Genomic DNA, 19,370 nt, shown 5'->3' with positions numbered 1-19,370 from the left:
TATCTCAACTGTGTGGTTAAAAGACCAGATTTATTCTGCAGTTTTCCACACCAATGCCTGGTAGATGGCTTTAAGTTATGTAAATATTATTCAAATAGAGCTGATTTGTGTAACATTTATATAAGTACAGTGGTACCTCTGGTTGCAAACGGGATCCGTTCCGGAGGCCCGTTCGCAACATGAATAGAACGCAACCCAGTGGCGCGTCTGTGCACACGTGGGTTGCGATTCGCCGCTTCTGCGCATGCCGTCATTTTGCACGTCTGTGCGAGCGGCGAAACCCGGAAGTAACCCTTTCTGGTACTTCTGGGTTGCCGTGGGACGCAACCTGAAAAAACGTAACATGAGGTATGACTGTAACAGAGGTACACACAATCCCTGTTGTATCTGATCAAGACATGCTAGTTAGTATATAAAATTGCTGTTAAACTGCTGTTTACCTTCCTGCCATGTTATTTTTGGGAAATTATTATTTTTAATTAAACTGTATCCAAATGTTTCCTTTTCTTCTCTGCAATCTGTTAGTATTCTTATAAACTCTCCCCTAGAGACATTAATGAGCTGGGAGTGATGAGAAAAACGTAAAGACACTGCAGAACATTATTGATTGACATCATATTCTAACGATCAACTCAAGAAAGGCTTGCCGTAATGCTTTTAATAGAATGAAGAAATCATTACTTTCCAAAAGCAAATACACCCCCCCACTCCATCATACTATTCAAGGAAAATTGGTCTTTGCATTACTGTTTACAAGAAAAGAAAAAGATCAAAAGGTTTGCAATACAGACATCAATAAGAGATTTTATTGCACCTAAAAGGATTACAAGCCACAAAAACCTAAAGTACAGGCTCCCAGCGAACAGGCACCAGTGCTGCCAATACAGGACAAGGAGATGTGGCAAGAAGGTTCCTCAGCAGACTCAGCAGTTGCCCTTTGTGCTTATATGCCCAAGACATGATTCTGAGAGCTTTGCTCCAGAGCAAGAAGAAGATCTAAACACTTCCATCAAAGCCCCATCTCCAATACAGCTGAAGGGGCCGGGCGTTCACGGTAACTTCAATATTTTGGTCTCTTCACCTCAACCCTGAAAATACAGACATTTTATGAGACACATAATACAGAAGAGTCCAATACAGAATACAGCTTGCAGGAAGTAAAATTTACAATCAGTGGGACTTCAGCACTAATTCAACTCTTTCAGGCTTGTACTCAAATCTTCAGAGTTGCACTCGATCACAGAAGCAGACATGCTCACTAATGCGAAGAATCTGCACTGTGCGCAGTAATACATATCACCTTTTCAAGCCATGAAAACAAAATATGGCCTTGCATAACCTCAAAGATGGTAGCATGCAAAGTTACTAAAACATACAAAAGAATCCTTCTGGCAAGTGCCTTTTCCTTCACAGCTAACAAGTACTGCAGAGACAAGGCTTCTGCTAGAATGCAGTTACAAGCAGAGCATCAGAACTAAAGGACCAGAGAAGAGCTTCAGCCTTTGTACAAGGCTGACATGGTGAAGACTGAATGGGCAGGTAATTTCAGTGGGATTGTGATCTATCGGCACCCACATATTGCCAGCAATAAAACCGTAAAGGGGTGGATGAAATAGCAGATAAATTGCATGGGCAAAACTCTACAGAGTACAGAGATGACAGAATAAAGGTGAGGCCCTATTTCAGTTTTATGTGCACCACATAGTTAATGAATCATAGTTGGGGGTCTGGACAATTGGACTTGTGAAAGGTGTAATTTGGCCTCACTTTTTAGGAATGTGGAAAAAAATGCATGGGTCAGAGCAAAAACCTTCAAGGCGAATATTCCTCAGTTCATCCCTCACCCCCTGGATCACAAGACCACCAAAACTAAGTCACAGCACTCCTTTGAAGACCCATAAGGGCAAGTGCACAGCAGGGAGTGGACTCTAGGAGTAGCACTCATACAGCAACAGATTCTCAAGTAAAAGCATTTCTACTAACCCATCAGCCTCCAACTTCTTCCTTTTCTCAATGATCTGCAGAGAAGTTAAAATCAATGCATTACAATTACTGTATTATGTATGCAGGGTTGTATCCAAGGACATAATTAAGTTTGCGCAAGGACTTCCACTTGCACAACAAAACTCCCCCCCCCACATGCCTCTCAGATCTGTTCAGTAGGTTTGGGGGCAGCACTGGCAGAGGACAGTTCCACTGCACAAACCAAACCACTTCATTACATACAACCCACAACTTTTAAAGCTTCCTATGTTAGGAAGGTACAGTGGTGCCTCGCAAGACGAAATTAATTCGTTCTGCAAGTTTTGCCGTCTAGCGAATTTTTCGTCTTGCGAAGCACGGTTTTAACGGTTTAACAAAGTCGCAAGACGTTTTCATCTTGCGAAGCAAGCCCATAGGGAAATTCGTCTTGCGAGGCAAATCGCAAACGGAAAAACCTTTCGTCTAGCGAGTTTTTTGTCTTGCGAGGCATTCGTCTTGCGAGGTACCACTGTACTAAGGTTTAGCAAAGGAGCATGCAACAACACGTAACAGAAAACAACTGATTTCTAGCAGGCTAGATTAGCATTTGATCTGTTACACAAGGGAAAGCACAGGAACAGTCTACAAGTTCTATAGGAGGAGGCATTGTTTTCCTTGCTGGGCTTCTCAGCGATAGAATAAACAGGACCATAGAACAACTTGGGAATACTGAAGACCAATACACAAAAACAGAGAAAATATATGCATGTGACTGAGTAAGCTGGCCAAAGATCCATTCTCCTCTTAATCTTAAAATAAACTCAGGAAAGTGTCAGTGGTACTCTGAATAAAGTTCTGAAAAAACTGCACATTAAGATGGGAAAAGGGAATATAACTAAAGAGTCATTCTGCTCAAAATGCTCACCGCACTGATCTTTTTCCACTGCCGATCCAACTCTGCTTTGTCATTGGTCTCCTTGAAACGACGTGTCTTACGGCCTTCAGACATCTTAATTCCATACTGGAAAGCCGCTCTAGGATAAAACAGCAAAAACTCTAAAATGGAGGTAAAATTCCTTCAGCAGGAAGGCTAGGTTCAAAAAAGCCTTCCCATGGTCTAAATATACATTCCCACCAATGTTACAGGAAGCAGCTGACTTGTAGGGTTCTCCCAAAAGGCTAAAATGTTGGACCCACCATAACCCACTGCTTCTGCTTCTCCCATTCTTACCCTCAGGACAAGTGGCAAACTTACTTGGGCAGAGCCTCTTTGTTATTCATGTACTCGCTATATTCTTCTTGTGTGTCAAAGTCCCAGCGACCAAGGGGTCCCTTTTTATTTCCCTTGAGGAGAGAGGAAAAAAAATATAAACTTAATGTATCCGTGTAGGAGAACCATATTTCTGCAGGCCTCTCTAAGAAACAGCAACCAAAAATTCCACTGGACTCCCCACAATTATTATGCCAAGGAGGAACGTTTAAGACCACTTTGACCCTTGCTATAAGAGTTTTCTACTTGGAAGGAGGTTGGTTGTTATACTGAGGAGCACCTGGGGTGGGGGCAGGATTAGTCCCACACACGCAGCCTGAAGCAGTAGAATCAAATCTACACACTTCATTCTGCCACAAGCCAGGCCAGAGTGTGAGGAGCTGCCACCACACCGTCCAATGGGAAATGAGAGTCATGTGAAATCTTAGGCAATCTACACTTTAGGAGGTATCACAACTAATAATATTCCCCCCAAATATCAGCCCCACCCCGAAGTAGAAATGCTTATCTTGAAGCTAACCAATTGACAGTTTACCTGATCCATTTTGCTGTAGTCTACTTCTTCATCACTATCCACAGCCATGTCATCCATGCTAAAAAGAAAAGGGATACAATTGGAAGCTCTTATTTATACTTGCAGCCCCAAATCTGGATAATTCCAAGTTTCACCAATTTGCAAAGACTCCAGATCAGGGGTCTGCAACCTTTAAGACAAAAAGAGCCACTTGGACCAAAGAAAAAAGAACTGGGAGCCGCAAAACCATTGCGACATTTAAAACAGTGGGGAGTGTCGGGGCAAACAATGCGCCTCCTCCCCTCGCTAGTATCCGCCCCGGAGCCGCGGCAAAGGTGTAAAAGAGCCACATGCGGCTCCGGAGCCACAGGTTGCTGACCCCTGCTCCAGATAAATATAATTAGCTTGCCAGTGAAGAGGAGTACTTAATTACAAATACTGCAAACAGCTGCCCTTAATATTGTCCACTAAATATTAGGGTAAAGCAAGAAATATCTTGCTTGGCTTCATGTGGTTCCCCAGAGCCCACATCCCATTTCGAGGAATACTTACGTTGCAGGATAGCATTCAGCATAGCTGTTTGACATCCCAAAGAAGTCGCCCAATTGCTTTTTGTCTTCAGGCTTTTTTAATGTGCCCAAAGTTAAGGGAAAATATAATACAGGCATATCTAGGGTCAGAAAACATCTGACATAGGAAAGTGTTGTCAGCCAAAGTAATTGGGGAGTTTAGAACGATATGAGATGACAGGAGAATAGAAAAGCAGTCCTTAAGAGTCAACCAAGTCCCTCATTTCTCCTTAGCAAGCCAAGGAGTTAAGGGCCCCCAAATTTGATGGTAAGAGATGGACCCTCCCCACTTATTGCTCCAATTCTCCATCTATAGCAGCTACTTCTTTATGGACACCAGCAGCACATGAGGCAAGTTACAGGTATTTGGAAATACATTTTCCCTACACTTGTTTGTCTCACAGTGGTAATTAAAACACTCTACCGTATTAGTTCAAGGCAAGGAAATCTTCCCATCCCATCTTCTCTCAGAAGCCAGTAGCCAGCAGCTTCTTGGTCACTTGAAACATACACGGAAAGGATCTCCTATGAACGACAACTGAATACTTAAAACTAAATGCTTCTGCTTAAAGGACCAGTGTCTTCTGGAGCTTTCCCAACTACACAAAAGGAAAATATCACCTTCAAATGAAGGTCTGAGCCTAGAGCGAGAGACAGTTTTCTATAAAAGAGGCTAATCAAGATAAATCAAACAGCCAACTGTAGCTATTTGCACCCAGTGCCAGCACACATTTGTATATGCATATAAAAAGGATATGATTCTGGCCCGTCCCAGCCACCTGCACCAGCAAACTTCTCATTGATTGATTTAATCAACTCTTTGGCTGAACCAGGTCCTGGAAACAGTTTCATAAGAAGGTTAAGAAGAAGCATACCTTTGGTTCAAAAGAACCTTTTATTTTAATGTATGAAATGTATAAAATTGTGAAAAACCAATTAAAGAAGCATACCTTTGTCGATATCAATAGGCTAAGGAGGAAAGAAAGAGCACATTACTCTAACATGGCAACTAAAAAGCAAGATGAACATCAGTCTTTTGTTGGGAGCAGGGTGAAGTGGTGCTGTTAAGTGCAAATTCTTCTCCATACACAGTATACTGCCTTCTCCCTTGCCAAAATATTCATCCTGAGCCCAGACTGGAAAATCTGTACCATTTAACACATAGTCTCAACTTATTTAAAACAAATCACCAGTATCAAATTATCCCTACCTCTAGGTGGATTTTATACCCATTTTATCCCAGTAGTGGTTGGGTGCCAGGCAGAAACATTCCTCTTCTTCCAGCTGATTAAACCATCTACGGCCTTTTAAATGTGGGTGGTTGTTTTTTGTTTGTTACTATGTTATGTATTTTTGTGTTTTTATGCTGTAACCAGCCCTGTGACCCTTGGAGGAAGGGCAGTATAGAAAGTTTTCATGGCCAAAGTACTGTCTGCTCACCTCATCATCAGCTTTGGGTTTCTCAAAGTAGCTGTGCCTCTTCTTCTCCTCCTCACGTTCACGCTCTCTCTCTCGGTCGCGCTCACGATCTCTCTCATGTTCCCTGTCTCTCTCTCTCTCTCTTTCGCGCTCTCGGTCCCGTTCCCTGTACCTCTCTCGCTCCTTCTCTCGTGGCACTTTTGCCGCAGATGGCACATAATCACCAATGTCCTCAAAAATACTTTTTGCCAAAAAGATACAAATTAAAAAGGCATGAAACATAAATATACACTAGCCTCAAAAACAGTAGAACATTTCTTACAGGCTCCTTGAACAATTTACTCCATCAATCAATCCTGCTACCAATCTGAGGAATCCCAAGGTGGCATCTACTTGCTAAAATACTACTGTTTCCTTCGCTCTGGGAGAGTGATAAGCCAAAATTAGCCCACTTACTTATTCCCTCCCAAGGTCTGCTGGAGGAGCTTTCAAGACCTCTCATTTCAACCAAGTAAGAGCTTCTCATCAAGGGTGCCAAATGCAATTAAAAGGAGTCTTGCTAAAACCCTGGAGCATAATCCACCCAGCAAAGAAGGTAGCTTATTTACCTCATATCTGCTTCTGGAGGTTTCTTTTCATCTAGTTTTCCTACAAACAGAGAGAAATCAGAATAAACCTACTTCGGTATTCATGTTATCTGTTTCAGCTTTGTTGTCTTAGGAGGGGATAATGAAAACACTATACTGCAAGATATATGTGGCATCTGTGCATTGCGGCATGTGAAACTACATGCTTGACAGTTGAGGTCACTCAGCTTGTGCCTCTTCACCTCTCGAAGAGGCAAGAAGATGCAGATTAAGTACAGTTCACCCTAATTTCTCCCCATTTTAAGTGGTTTCCTCAACTAGGAACTCACCCCTGCAGGGGAAAAAACAACAACAGTAGCATCAGAATTCTGATAAGCAAAACTCTGGTGTCTCCCTGCCATTTTTTTAATTTGTACAAATTTTAATGACACTTTTCCCTTCAACGCCCCTTGTGCTTATGGGAAAAGATCCTGTCAGATCTGTACATCCCGTCAGATCCCAAAATACAAGGCCCACCTTTGTCTTTCTTCTTCAACTTTTTGTTACGAGTGCCTTGCCTCAAGTAGGAAAGAATCTGGGTCAGTTTACTGATAACGATGTCATTTGTAGTCAGTGTTGTTTGGGCCTAGAAGGGAAGTCAAAGGTATCAGACCCCAATAGATAATGTGTGCCTCATCATATACACAACAAGAAAAGCACCTGCTCATTCAGAGAAAGCATTCATAATTTATACCTCCATGGTAGGGCAATCTGCCTTGCTTCGGATCAAGGTGGTAGGGATATCTGTGTCTGCATATTCATCATCAAGATCCACCACATACGCCATCCTCCCTGGCAGGAAGAGCTCGTTTCGCTCATATGCCTTGCTCTTGAACAGCATTCGGTAGATGTTTCGACCTAGGAAGGATGGGGATTTGGTGACACAAGAATATTTCAGCTACTTGCTCATGGTACCATGATAGTCACAACATTGCAACCAAGGTTCATAGAACATATATGAACATGCCTACCCAAACGAGTCTTGAATTCAATTTTGTTTTCTGGATCTTCATCTTTTCTAAAAGAGAAACAAAATGAATAGATATAATACGCCTCTTCTCTAGACTACATTCTCTGTTAAGCTAGAACAGGCATAGGCAAACTCCGGCCCTCCAGATGTTTGGGACTACAATTCCCTTCATCCCTAGCTAACAGGACAAGTGGTCAGGGATGAAGGGAACTGTAGTCCCAAACATCTGGAGGGCCAGAGTTTGCCTATACCTGAGCTAGAAAGTCACAAGCCAGAGTTTGTCTTGTTACCACTTACTTGGTTTCTTTTTGGGGCTTCTCCATCAGTTCCTCTTCTTCCTTTTCTTTGCTGGAAATCTCAGCACGCACCTGACCAGAGAGAAATTTTCTTCAAAATGCTAGCAGAGTCCCAAAACCCAACAAATTGGATAAGGTTTGGATGCCCTTTTTCTTACACACTGGCAAAGGAATGTATGTTGCTCTGGAGTTACCTGTGTGGCAGTATCAATTGGTGATCTATACAGAGTATATGAACCTGAAATTATTTGTATGAGACTGTCAGTGTTATGTTACTCCTGGTTTTGTTACTAATTTTGGGTGGGTGTGATTTTTATCAAACCATGTGTGCTCTGTATACAATGTATGTTGGAAAACTCAATGAAGACTTAAAAAATACTACTCTAAACTATAAATAATTTATAAACAATATTGTAACTGAAAAACAAATCAACAGTACTGTTTATTTATTTATAATAGCCTTAATCTCTTCAGGAAGAGATAAATTACCAGAACAAGGTGGAGGCTGAATAAAGTCAAATTTCCCCCACCTGTTGCTTTATTTGCATCTGAAAAATACAGTCAGTGGCCATTCAGACAGAGGAAGTACCAGGTGACCACATATATGAAGTAGTTTATCTTATGCAGTTATAGGGCAACTGCATAACTTAACAACCAAAAACAATCTCTTAAAAACCAAATCTCTAGCAGCCAATAAAAGACACTGAAGATTTATGAAAGACGTTCTTCAGAAAAAGCATTGCAGAAAATTAATTAGCTCTTAAAGCAAAGAGCATAATCCAGAGTTATTCCAAAATTCCAGACAAGTTTAATACTACATAGATTATCATAGTGTTCTTGATCAAACAGAAGTAAAAAATTCTTAAAGGAACAGATACTACATATCAAATATGGAATGGTGGCAAAGGGAATAGCAATTTAGCTATCAACAACATACATTATTGGAGATCTCACTGAACACATGGGGAAGAGGTTCTCAAACATGAGAATTGCTGATTTACTATTGATTGTATCATCTGGCTTACCTTCTGTAGCAAAGCAAAATCCAGACCCTTCACCAAGTGAGTGTGCTCCATGTCACCACCCAAGAATTTGGACTCCTGAATCAACTGCCGCCTCTTTTCTGCAGCTGATTTGTCCCTAATGCAATAAAAAGCACTCCATGACATCAGAGCCACATTGTATTGCAAAGCAGAAAGGCAAAAACAGTGACTGCACTCACGCTTCTGCAGTGGGTCCCACTGCCCTGTAGTTAGCAGTTGTGCTGATCAGCTCCGTTTCCTCGTAATCCTTGTTGACACCATCTCTTCTCTCCTTTGCACGGTCCCTGTATTTCTCAGCCAGCTCCCTCTCTCGCTCAATCTCTTGTTGGCGTAGCTTTGCATAGTAGCTGGCGTGAGAAAAACAAACCGATTATCACTGAAATATTCAGACCATGGTATTATAAGAGAATTCCCAGTTCTCTTAACAGCTTCAGAGATAATAGCTAGAATCGTGAAGGCTTGTCTCTGGCATCTCCAGTTAAATGCCTTTTTTCTGGATCCTGCCTCCCTGAAGTGATGGCACATGGCTACAGGCTTTGTAGACATGTCACCAATACTTCATGCTCAATGATTTCAAAGGCCACAGAAAGATCTAATAAGATCAAGAGGATAAGCAATACCCCACCAAGCTCCAAGTGAACCACTGACTGAAGTCACAAGTGTAATCTCAGCACTACAACAAGGGTAAAAGTCAAGATGGAAGAAGCACTGAAAACTAAGTTTCCAGGTATTTCTGAAGATGTCCATTACCACAACTATACAGAAGGTAATTCAATGGGGATAATAAGGCACAATATTTCTTTTAAGGTCAACTAATCACTGGGTATCCCTCTCTTAGCGAGGAGACAGCCAAGAGCCTGACTTTTTCTGGCAGGGTTTTTATTTAGGATTTTCCCTCCACATTAAGGAAACATCAGGGCCTTAGGAAAGCTTTGGATCAAAATCTCTCAATTTACCTTTTCTTTTTTCTCCTCCGAGCAGCTGGATCTTCATCTTCATTGTACTCTCTTGGCATCCTAAACAGGACAAGAAAATGTGCTCACAGAATGCCCAACTTTGAGACAGTGTGCTAGGAAGATGCTTGGGATAGGTCATTTCATGCCATTTAATAAAACAACTAGCTCATTCAAAGGAAGCCAAAGGTGACCATGAAAGTTTTGAGGATACTTTAAGATCTGCATATAGATTTCGATAGCTAGGTAGCATACTGGCAAAGCATAGGAGCTGCAAAATCCCCAAAATAAATTTTGCCCCAGTCATATATGGTAGCGTTCTCTCAGTCTCTGCCCATCTCATTAACAATTTAGGATAATACTATCTTATCTCTCATTGCTGTAAGGACTGATATAATTGTATGTGAAATGCTTTGAACACTCAAAAGCAGGAGTGGCCAACTTGATGCCCTCTTGGTAGCCAACTCCCATCAGGTCTAACCAGCATGGCCAATGATTAGGGTGATGAGAGTTATAATCCAGCAAGATCCAGAGGGCACTAAAAACAATACTGCTGCTCTGAAGTGTTATATTATTGCCAAGCATGATCACTATTGTTTTAAGACCAATGTATTAGCCTCATTAGATACCTAATTCTCAATTTAGTTTCTTTCTATTTTGTGCCCAAATTATACAGAATACAAAAGCTTATGCCAAAACTAAGTACTGAATAAGTATGTACCAGCTGACCAGGGGTGGGCGGGGGACAGGGAGAAAGACCTCAACAAAGTTTTGTTAAGTAGCACAGAAATTGCATGCTTACTCATGATGGCGAGATTTGGAAGGTGGTGCAGATGTTGGAGCTGCTCGTGGGGTCATAAGAAGTTTTCGGAAGTCTTCATTGGTCAGTTTAGATCTAGAATAAAAACAATTGTGATTTACTGCCAAAAAACCCCCACAATACTTTATCCTGCCTTCAAGACACCATGGTACAAGATTTACTGAAGGACAAAAACTTTCCAAATTCCATTTTATGATACCAAATAGCCAACATGCTTGTATGGACTGAAAAACCTCTGCAAGCAAAACAAAAACAAAAAAACAGGCATCCATTGGCTAACCCATGGGTAGGCAAACTAAGGCCTGGGGGCCAGATCCGGCCCAATCGCCTTCTCAATCCAGCCTGCGGACAGACTGGGAATCAGCGTGTTTCTACATGAGTAGAATGTGTCCTTTTATTTAAAATGTATCTCTGGTTATTTGTGGGGCCTGCCTGGTGTTTTTACACGAGCAGAATGTGTGCTTTTATGTAAAATGCCTCTCTGGGTTATTTGTGGGGCACAGGAATTTGTTCATATCTTTTTTTCAAAATATAGTCCGGTCCCCCCACAAGGTCTGAGGGACAGTGGACCAGCCCCCTGCTGAAAAAGTTTGCAGACCCCTGGCTATCCTGTCCTCCTCCACTGGTTGAAGAAGGAAAATTAGCTGATGGATGGTGGGACAGTGGTGGGTGGGAGGGAGGATACATAACAAAATGCATTAGGGCCACTGCAGGACACACTATTGTTCCACCGTGATTTGGTAACTGTAATGAACTACACATGATTCCCTCATCTGCAATGGCTAGAATTCCACTTATCCAGTTCTTTTGATCCTTTACAATAGTAGTGGCATGAATCCAGAACTTTTCAGTAGTCTTGATAGCCGGGCTCATGGTAGCCAAGACCCCTTATCCCAAACGACATACCGCATCTCTGTATGACGCTATGGACAATCCCCTGATCCCAGCTCGAGACAATCCCCTGATCCCAGCTTCACTATCAAAGCACAACTGGTAGGATATTCCCACCCCTCCCCAGCTCTAAGGTAGAAAAGAGAAGGATGGGCAATCCTTGAATCACCCTTGCTGGAAGCCAGTAATACAATCACCACAGTGAGTAGTTTAGTGACGCTTGGACAGCAGCAATGGTAAAAACAGGACGCTTGAACCAACACAAAACATAACGAAAAGGTTCTACTCACTGGTGAAAGGAATGAGAATCATCCACCTCATGGCCATCTGGGGCCAGAGGATTAGAGAACGGCTCACCTAGAAAGAAGAAAAAGAAGTGATTCCAAGCCAATGTGACATGCATGCTGCGCTGCCAAACATGTAAACACACCATTTGCACAGATTATTGCAGGGTTTTCATTCAGAAATGAAACCAGCCAGAGAAAAAGAAACAAACAAACAATGAAGATGTAACTTCAGTGTGTCACAGAGACTGCACATTTGCAGCTCTGCAATGAGTTGTGTGACCAGCTGCTATCTCTGCTGCAAGGAAGCAACTGGAGACAAAGTTAGCAAAGAGCAGGAGGCTCTAACAGCAGGAGTGAAGAACCTACACACACACACAGTGTTGTTGAACTACAATTTCCATCAGCCCCAGCAAATATGACTAACGGCAAGAGAAAAATAGGAGTTGTAGTACATCAGTGCCTGGAGGGCTGCAGCGTTTCCCCCACAGCTGCTCTGGATTGCCACTGCCTCCCCAAGTTAGGATCGCCCGCTTCCTTCCCAGCCACCCCGCAGATTAAGCCCCAGGCAATGGGCCACAGGCGCAACTAAGTTCATTTATCTATCTGCCGGCATTTCAAGAAAATGTAAAACAACACAAAACCCTCAGAGCGGTTTACACAAAGGTGAGGCGATAAAATCGAGAAAGATTCACAGCCCCACATCGAAACGTGGGAAGGGTGAGCGCGGCTGTTTTCGGCAGGCGCCCCAAAGGGGGACACGGCCAAGGCGCCGGCCTGGTCTCAAGCGGCAGGGAGTTCCGAAGCGCCGGATCCACGGCAGCGGGCCTGACGGGGCGCCGGCAACTCGCCCCTATTCCGGGGGCGCGTGAGGGGGCGAGGCGGCGGCCGAGAAGAAGACGAAAACTCTCTCAGACGCGGCCGGTGCCTCAGCGGGCAACTATATTCCCCCCCCGCCCCCTCCGGAGACACTCACTCTCCCGCTCCGGCATCTTCGCTCTCGCCGCGGGTCTCGGCCTGAGGTAAAAAGAAACACGACAACAACGCAGCGAAACCCCTTCGCTTTTCCCACAAGGCACCGCGCGGCGGAAGGAGGCGGGGGGAGGGGCACAGCCTGTGACCCACAATGCCCTGCGCGGAGATCGAGAATAGAGAGAGAAATAATATGATAAACCTGTCTGTCATTTGTCTCAATAGCAAAATTCCGGGTTTACTTGGGAAGCCACGTATTATTATTATTATTATTATTATTATTATTATTACTATTACTATTATTACTCCCCTGGCAGGAGGTTGGGGCGTGAAAATTGACGCTGGTTATCCACCCGGGAATGTAGCATGTTTACCAAGAAGATAGGTAAAGGTAAAGGTACCCCTGCCCGAACGGGCCAGTCTTGACAGACTGTGGGGTTTGTGCGCCCATCTCACATTTATTGGCCGGGGGCCAGCGCTGTCCGGGGACACTTCCGGGTCACGTGGCCAGCGTGACATCGCTGCTCTGGCAAGCCAGAGCCGCACACGGAACGCCGTTTACCTTCCCGCTGGTAAGCGGTACCTATTTATCTACTTGCACCCGGGGGTGCTTTCGAACTGCTAGGTGGGCAGGCGCTGGGACCGAACAGCGGGAGCGCACCCCGCCGCGGGGATTCGAACCGCCGACCTTTCGATCGGGCGCTGAGGCTTTAGCCCACAGCGCCACCCGCGTCCCTACCAAGAAGATAAGCAGTTCCTATTTCTTCTGACTTGGGCTTTATTTCATGTGATCATCCGCCACCCTCAACACAAACGCTCACATTTTATTTTTTTGAAAATAGCCTTGCCAATCTTAATTAATGGATATGCATTTAGACTCGAGCATGAAATCTTGGGTTTCCAATGGGTTGGGTCGGTCTCTATTAAGCCCTAGGGAGAGAAGCGTCGGGCGGGGGTAGAATTAGAAGTACCCGCATTGCACCTTTGGTGTATCACTCCATTTTTAAGTCTATGGTTCGGTGCAGCCGATTGATTGATTTACCCACAATTCCGCGCGACACCCCAGAATAACTTTGCATAGCCACGCCCGTCGCCTTGTGCTGATTGGCCGCGAAGACGACAAGACTAAACCAACGGGACGCGCCGATTGGCCCCCAGGTTCCGCTTCGGGGAGCGGGGGAACCCCGAGTGCCAAGATGGCGGCCTCCTCAGCTGCGCGGGTCGTTCAGGGCGGCCTCTCTCGGAACCTCAAGGAGCTCCGCATCCACCTCTGCCAGCGCTCGCCGGCCAGCCAGGGGGTCAGGTACGCGAGGCGGGGGGAGGCCTTTCCCTCCCCTGACAGCCCGGCCTTTTCCGCTCATTTTTTAGAAGGTTGCAGCTTGGTAGGTCGTGGGGGAGGCAGATACTCACAGGCAGCTTTATTATAATATTTAATAATAATAATAATAATAATAATAATAATAATAATAATAATAATAATAATTTATACCCCGCCCATCTGGCTGGGTTTCCCCAGCCACTCTGGGCGGCTTCCAACTGAATATTAAAAACAGTACAGCTTCAAACATTAAAAACTTCCCTAAAGAGGGCTGCCTTCAGATGACTTTTAAAAGTAAAATAGTTGCTTATTTCCTTGACATCTGGTAGGAGGGCGTTCCACAGGGCAGGCGCCACTACCGAGAAGGCCCTCTGCCTGGTTCCCTGTAACTTGGCTTCTCGCAGTGAGGGAACCACCAGAAGGCCCTCAGAGCTGGACCTCAGTGTCTGGGCAGAATGATGGTGGTGGAGACACTCCTTCAGGTATACTGGGCCGAGGCTGTTTAGGGCTTTAAAGGTCAGCACCAACACTTTGAATTGTGCTTGGAAGCATACTGGGAGCCAATGTCAAAAGGCAATCCCAACAAATCTCTATTTTTTGAAATATTAGTGTTATTCAGAACTATAGATACGGAAGTACAGTGAGGGATAGTGGCCAACCAGCTGCATTTCACTTGATCCTTACACCTTGTCACCTACTGCTTATTTTCATTAATTGTTAGTCTACCAGCTGAAATGTCTGAAAAGTCTGGTAGTTGTTGTTCTCTTTGACATCTGGTGGGAGGGTGTTCCACAGGGAAGGCGCCACTACCGAGAAGGCCCTCTGCCTGGTTCCCTGTAACCTTTCTTCTCGCAATGAGGGAACCGCCAGAAGGCCCTCGGTGCTGGATCTCAGTGTTGAATAAAGTAATTGAAATACTTTATTGTCACTTGTGCAATACTTTATTGTCACTTGTACAACTTGTATACAGTGAGATTACATGAGCACCCCCCCACTCAGCTCTCTTAGCCTTAATTCCCCTCGTTTACTGACGCACACCCACCAAACCCGAAAGTCAGTTGCCCTGCTGTTATCTTTTCATTCAGCAGCCTAACAGCCCACGGACAGAAGCTGTTCTTTACCCTGTTGGTGCTTCTGTATCTTCTGCCTGAGGGCAGGAGATCAAGAAAGTGTCGGCCAGGGTGTGAATCATCCCTGATAATTTTCCTCACTCTCCTGAGGCAACGTTCTTCCACTATTTCATCCAGCGGATTCATGGGACAGCCCATAATATCTTGTGCTGTATTCACCACCCTCTGTAGGCACTTCCTGTCAGTTGATGTCAAACCAGCCTCCCACACCGTGATGCAGTAGGAAAGGACACTTTCTATTGTGGACCGGTAGAAGGAGATCATCAAATGTTGATTGACATTGTTCTTCCGCAATACTCTGAGGAGATGGAGTCTCTTTTGGGCTTTCTTAACCACCTGGATTGTATTTATTTTCCAAGTAAGGTCTTCAATGAGATAAACTCCTAGGAATTTAAAGGAAGAGACACTCCACACAACCCTCCCCGATGTACAGCAGGACTAGTTCTCCCCTCTTCCTCCAAAAGTCCAAGACCATCTCCTTTGTCTTGCTGATATTAAGGTGCAAGTTGTTCCCTAGGCACCATGTAGATATTTTTTGGACCTCCCCTCTATACGCTGATTCGTCTCCACCTGTTATTAAACCTATTATGGTGGTGTCATCTGCAAACTTAATAATTGTAGTAGACAGGTCAGATGATACACAATCATATGTATACAATGAATACAGGTAGGGACTTAGCACACATCCCTGTGGTGTGCCAGTGCTGATTTTTAAGGAATTAGATGTTACATGTCCAATCCTCAATGTTACTATCATATATTTACTGTGCTCATGTCCCTCTTTTTTCCCTTTCAGGGACTTGAAGCGGCTTAAGAGATAAAAATTAAGAACTACTAAATAAAAATAGGAAAAGCAACAATTAAAAACAATTAAGTATTCATAGAATCATAGAATTGTTAGCCTCTCTCTGTTTTGCAAGGTGAAGTTTGCTGGTTTGCTAAGGGAATGGGGGGCGCCAGCATGAAAGGCAGTAATAGCGGCTGTTAATTGTCCTTTTGCGTGTTCACATCAAATGCTTGAAAAAAAACTCCCAGAACAAGCCATAGTGGACTTGTACTCAAAAAGGAATCATAGAATCATAGTAGGGTTGGAAGGAATCCTGAGGGTCATCTAGTCAACCGCCTGCAATGCAGGGATCTGAACTAAAGCATGTGTGCTTTATCTGAGATTCCTGCATTGCACAGGTTCGACTAGATTGATAGAAGTGTGTGTGTGTATTACAATAAAAACAGCAGAGCACCAGCTTTAGTACTAGGAATGGACATTGGTTTTGAATCACAAAAGTAAAGGTAAAAACCATATTGACTAATAAGGAAAAAAGCCCAAAGGGCATATTATTTTTATTAGTTATTAAATTTGTATACCACCCTTTATATGGATAACAGGGCAGTTCACAGCACAAAAGTAAAAGATAAAAACACAAAATATTTAATAAAACAAGAACAAAAACCATACAAATAACCCCCACATTTTAAATGATAAGGGATGTTAATCAGCCAATATTAATATTAGAAGCAATACCTTTACAAGGCCAACTCGTGCTTTTATTGGGGGGGGGGGAGAGCGGGAAGAGTAAAAAATGAGGTTCCAATTAAATACTCCTATCTTGACAAAGGTGCTGTGGGTGTCCTAACACAGATTATGGTAATTTGATTTGGATGTATCCAATAGGTCAACCCACCTTGAACACTTTATTGTGATAGCAGCTAACCAGCTGAGCAGAGAAGCCACAAAGCCAAGTCCAGTGCTGTTCTAGTTGTTGTTATATATACAGTATATGCCACAGAAGTAGTTTGCTAAAGCTTAAACACATCTGGTATCATCAGGATATACTGAACATTACTGGATTATATTAACCTCTAAGGCTACTGGGAAAATTGTAGGAAAAAATGATATACAGTCAAACCTTGGTTCCTGAATGGCTGTTTTCAAACATTTCGGCTCCCAAAGCCAAAAACCTAAAAGTAAATGCTCTTGTTTTCAAACTTTTTTGGAAGCCGAACGTCCGATGCGGCTTCCGCTTGAGTGCAGGATGCTTTTGCAACCAATCGGAAGCCGTGCCTAGGTTGTTGAACATTTCAGAAGCTGAACAAGCTTCCAGAACAGATTACGTTCAACAACTGAGGTTTGACTGTACTAGTCATATTGTTTTCTTCACGCCTTGCTGAGCTTTAGCTCAGTTTTTTAAACTGTGTTCATGGGAAACTGGGTTTTAAAGAAATTTGTAATGTTGGACAAGCTGCCCTGAAATACAGTGTACTTATCACTACAACTCTGGAATTTTGTTGGATGTGTTTGGAGCACACCCAGTTGTTTCAAAAATGGCAAGACTCCTGGAACATGCCCCCAAACCCCTGTGCTCCGATAAATATAGGAAGTATTCTCTAAATGTTTGGCACTTGAAAGCCACTATCTGTATCCTGCTGACTTTTCATGAAAGTGTAGAAGACCCTCATCCTAATGCATGCTGGTGTGTTTGCTTCTTCTTTGCAGAGATTTCATTAAACAACATTATGTGACTTTAAAGAAAGCAAATCCAGATTTCCCTATCCTGATCAGAGAGTGCTCAGATGTGCAACCCAAGCTCTGGGCTAGATATGGTGAGTTGGGGGGGGTGTATGTTACAATCTTGCTATACAATTAGGCAGAAATAATATGTTGGGCAGTTCAAGTATTAGCCTTTCCTTGAGGAATAAACTTTTCAGTCCTGCCTGGATTTTTATTGTTGAAGGCCACTAGCAAACACTTCTTGGACAACTCCAGCCCAGTAAGCCACTTGCGTTTTTCCCCCACAACTACTCCAAATCTGCTCTATAATGTTTTCTCTCCTATACAAATAGATCATGCTGGAAAACATTTCCATTGACAGAAAACAGAAACCTTGGCAGTTTTTTCAAATGTTGGCTGGTAGCTTACATGAAGTATCTAGTGGGAACAGAGCTGGCACTCTCTTCTGATAGAAATATGTGTCCCCAGGGTGCTTTCCCCCCTGGATTTACCTTTTAGGATTTCTAAACAAAAAATGTTTTTTAAAAAATAGAGTTAGAATTTTTTTGTTCACGAGAGCTGCTTTTTTTTTTGACAAGGAAATTGCTGCATCTCTGTAATGCAGAAGGGATCAAGAGAAAAATGGATAAACTTAAGACAAGAGAGTGGATAGAAATGGTCTGTGGCTGCCAGAGAGGAAACTTAACTGAGCACATGGCCTATGGCAAATAATGAATTATCTCCCTCTCCGCCCGCCACCCACCCAAGGGCTCTTGTTTCAATACTTATCCCACTCATTTTCTTGCAAAATAGGTACTTAAGTTTAGGAGCTGCTGAAAAAATTCAACAGATTTAAAGTTTTAAAGTAAACTTAGCTAGTCTTGACTTAATTAAGGCTCAGGCCCCTGACTTAGTATTTCTGATAACTGGCACCATGAGGCCTCTTTACTAGTACTTTGCCAGATACATCTAAATAGAGAATAGTGGCATGGAATCATATGCTTTAACTGACATAGAGTCATTCCTACAGCAGACTAGAGTTCCCAATAGCTAAAGTAGCTGAGGACTGAGGTGATAGTGAAAACCTTTCTTCTAGCTTTATCTGATGTGGCAGCTTTGATGTCAACTGGGTAGTCCACAAAGTGGGGGAGCTGAGGATGGACCTGCTGGCCAAATCCTGTTCCCCACCCCTGAAGCAGAAGTGAATGTCGGCTCTTCTGAAAAGCATTTGTTTTCACCAAGTCTGTGCTAGTGCATCCAAAAGCAATTCAGGTTATAGGTGGAACACATCCCCCTTGGGCACTGCATTTCAGTTTTTAATATAGTAGCTTCCTGAAAGTAGAAATCCCTGTATCATGCATTGTCTGTGCAGGGCGTTTTGTTTCCTAACACTGCTTGTCAGTGAAATTGTAGGAAAGTGAGGCTGCTATGTGTATGCATTTCCTGAGTTTTATTGCTGTACCTACATTTACATCTGTGTATAGTAAAGCAGAGCATGTCTAAAGGGAGCTGTTAGCAGCGTAGGTTGCAAAACCATGGTGGCTCAATCAAAGTGTCTGAAATCATTTCTTCAAATGAAAACAGTCCATGGTATATGCCTTTCACCCAACTTTTGTGTTTTCCTCAGCGTTTGGCAGAGAGAAGAGTGTACCACTGAATAACCTAAACATGGACCAAGTTGCCAAAGCCTTGGAGAATGTTGTTAACAGCAAAGCATAAGGAAAACAAATGGCAACTGAATTTGAGTCTAATTCCAGATGTAGATCACTTCTATGTGTAACTTGCATAAAAAAGAATTCAACTTAGAAAATAAAGCTTAAGTATCTTGTTTAAGCCAAGATAGCC

The 19,370-nt window shown here is 43.3% G+C and overlaps 2 protein-coding genes across 2 annotated transcripts; one reads left to right on the top strand and one right to left on the bottom strand.

The window, feature by feature from the left end:
- Positions 1–777: 777 nt before the first annotated feature.
- IK (IK cytokine) lies at positions 778–12,726 on the bottom strand. Its single transcript, XM_082234455.1, has 20 exons — positions 12,594–12,726; positions 11,624–11,690; positions 10,425–10,517; positions 9,626–9,685; positions 8,849–9,016; positions 8,652–8,766; positions 7,628–7,698; positions 7,332–7,378; positions 7,055–7,218; positions 6,838–6,946; positions 6,343–6,382; positions 5,756–5,975; positions 5,266–5,284; positions 5,074–5,151; positions 4,299–4,380; positions 3,768–3,825; positions 3,218–3,306; positions 2,888–2,996; positions 1,984–2,018; positions 778–1,088 (listed from the first exon to the last, which is right to left on the bottom strand). Exons 1-20 carry the CDS (start codon positions 12,607–12,609, stop codon positions 1,061–1,063), a joined length of 1,668 nt encoding a protein of 555 aa, XP_082090581.1. The 5' UTR covers positions 12,610–12,726; the 3' UTR covers positions 778–1,060.
- A 1,006-nt stretch (positions 12,727–13,732) lies between these two features.
- Positions 13,733–19,363, top strand: NDUFA2 (NADH:ubiquinone oxidoreductase subunit A2). The gene is made up of 3 exons (XM_082234729.1): positions 13,733–13,892; positions 17,532–17,638; positions 19,153–19,363. The coding sequence occupies exons 1-3, from the start codon at positions 13,786–13,788 to the stop codon at positions 19,242–19,244; spliced, it is 306 nt and encodes a 101-aa protein (XP_082090855.1). The 5' UTR covers positions 13,733–13,785; the 3' UTR covers positions 19,245–19,363.
- The last annotated feature ends 7 nt before the right edge of the window (positions 19,364–19,370 follow it).

Source organism: Podarcis vaucheri (assembly GCF_965113315.1).
Source record: "Podarcis vaucheri genome assembly, chromosome: 8".
Taxonomy (NCBI): Eukaryota; Metazoa; Chordata; class Lepidosauria; order Squamata; family Lacertidae; genus Podarcis; species Podarcis vaucheri.
The sequence above is the reverse complement of the archived record's forward strand: the minus strand, read 5'-3'. Positions and strand labels throughout refer to the sequence as shown.

Coding starts and splice junctions, on each gene's coding strand:
- NDUFA2 (XM_082234729.1), top strand. CDS start 13,786: ATGGCGGCCTCCTCAGCTGCGCGGGTCGTTCAGGGCGGCCTCTCTCGG. Junction 13,893..17,531: donor CCGGCCAGCCAGGGGGTCAG/GTACGCGAGGCG, acceptor TCTTCTTTGCAG/AGATTTCATTAAACAACATT. Junction 17,639..19,152: donor CAAGCTCTGGGCTAGATATG/GTGAGTTGGGGG, acceptor TGTTTTCCTCAG/CGTTTGGCAGAGAGAAGAGT.
- IK (XM_082234455.1), bottom strand. Junction 9,017..9,625: donor CGGAGGAGAAAAAAGAAAAG/GTAAATTGAGAG, acceptor TTCTCACGCCAG/CTACTATGCAAAGCTACGCC. Junction 6,947..7,054: donor CAGATTGCCCTACCATGGAG/GTATAAATTATG, acceptor CTTCCCTTCTAG/GCCCAAACAACACTGACTAC.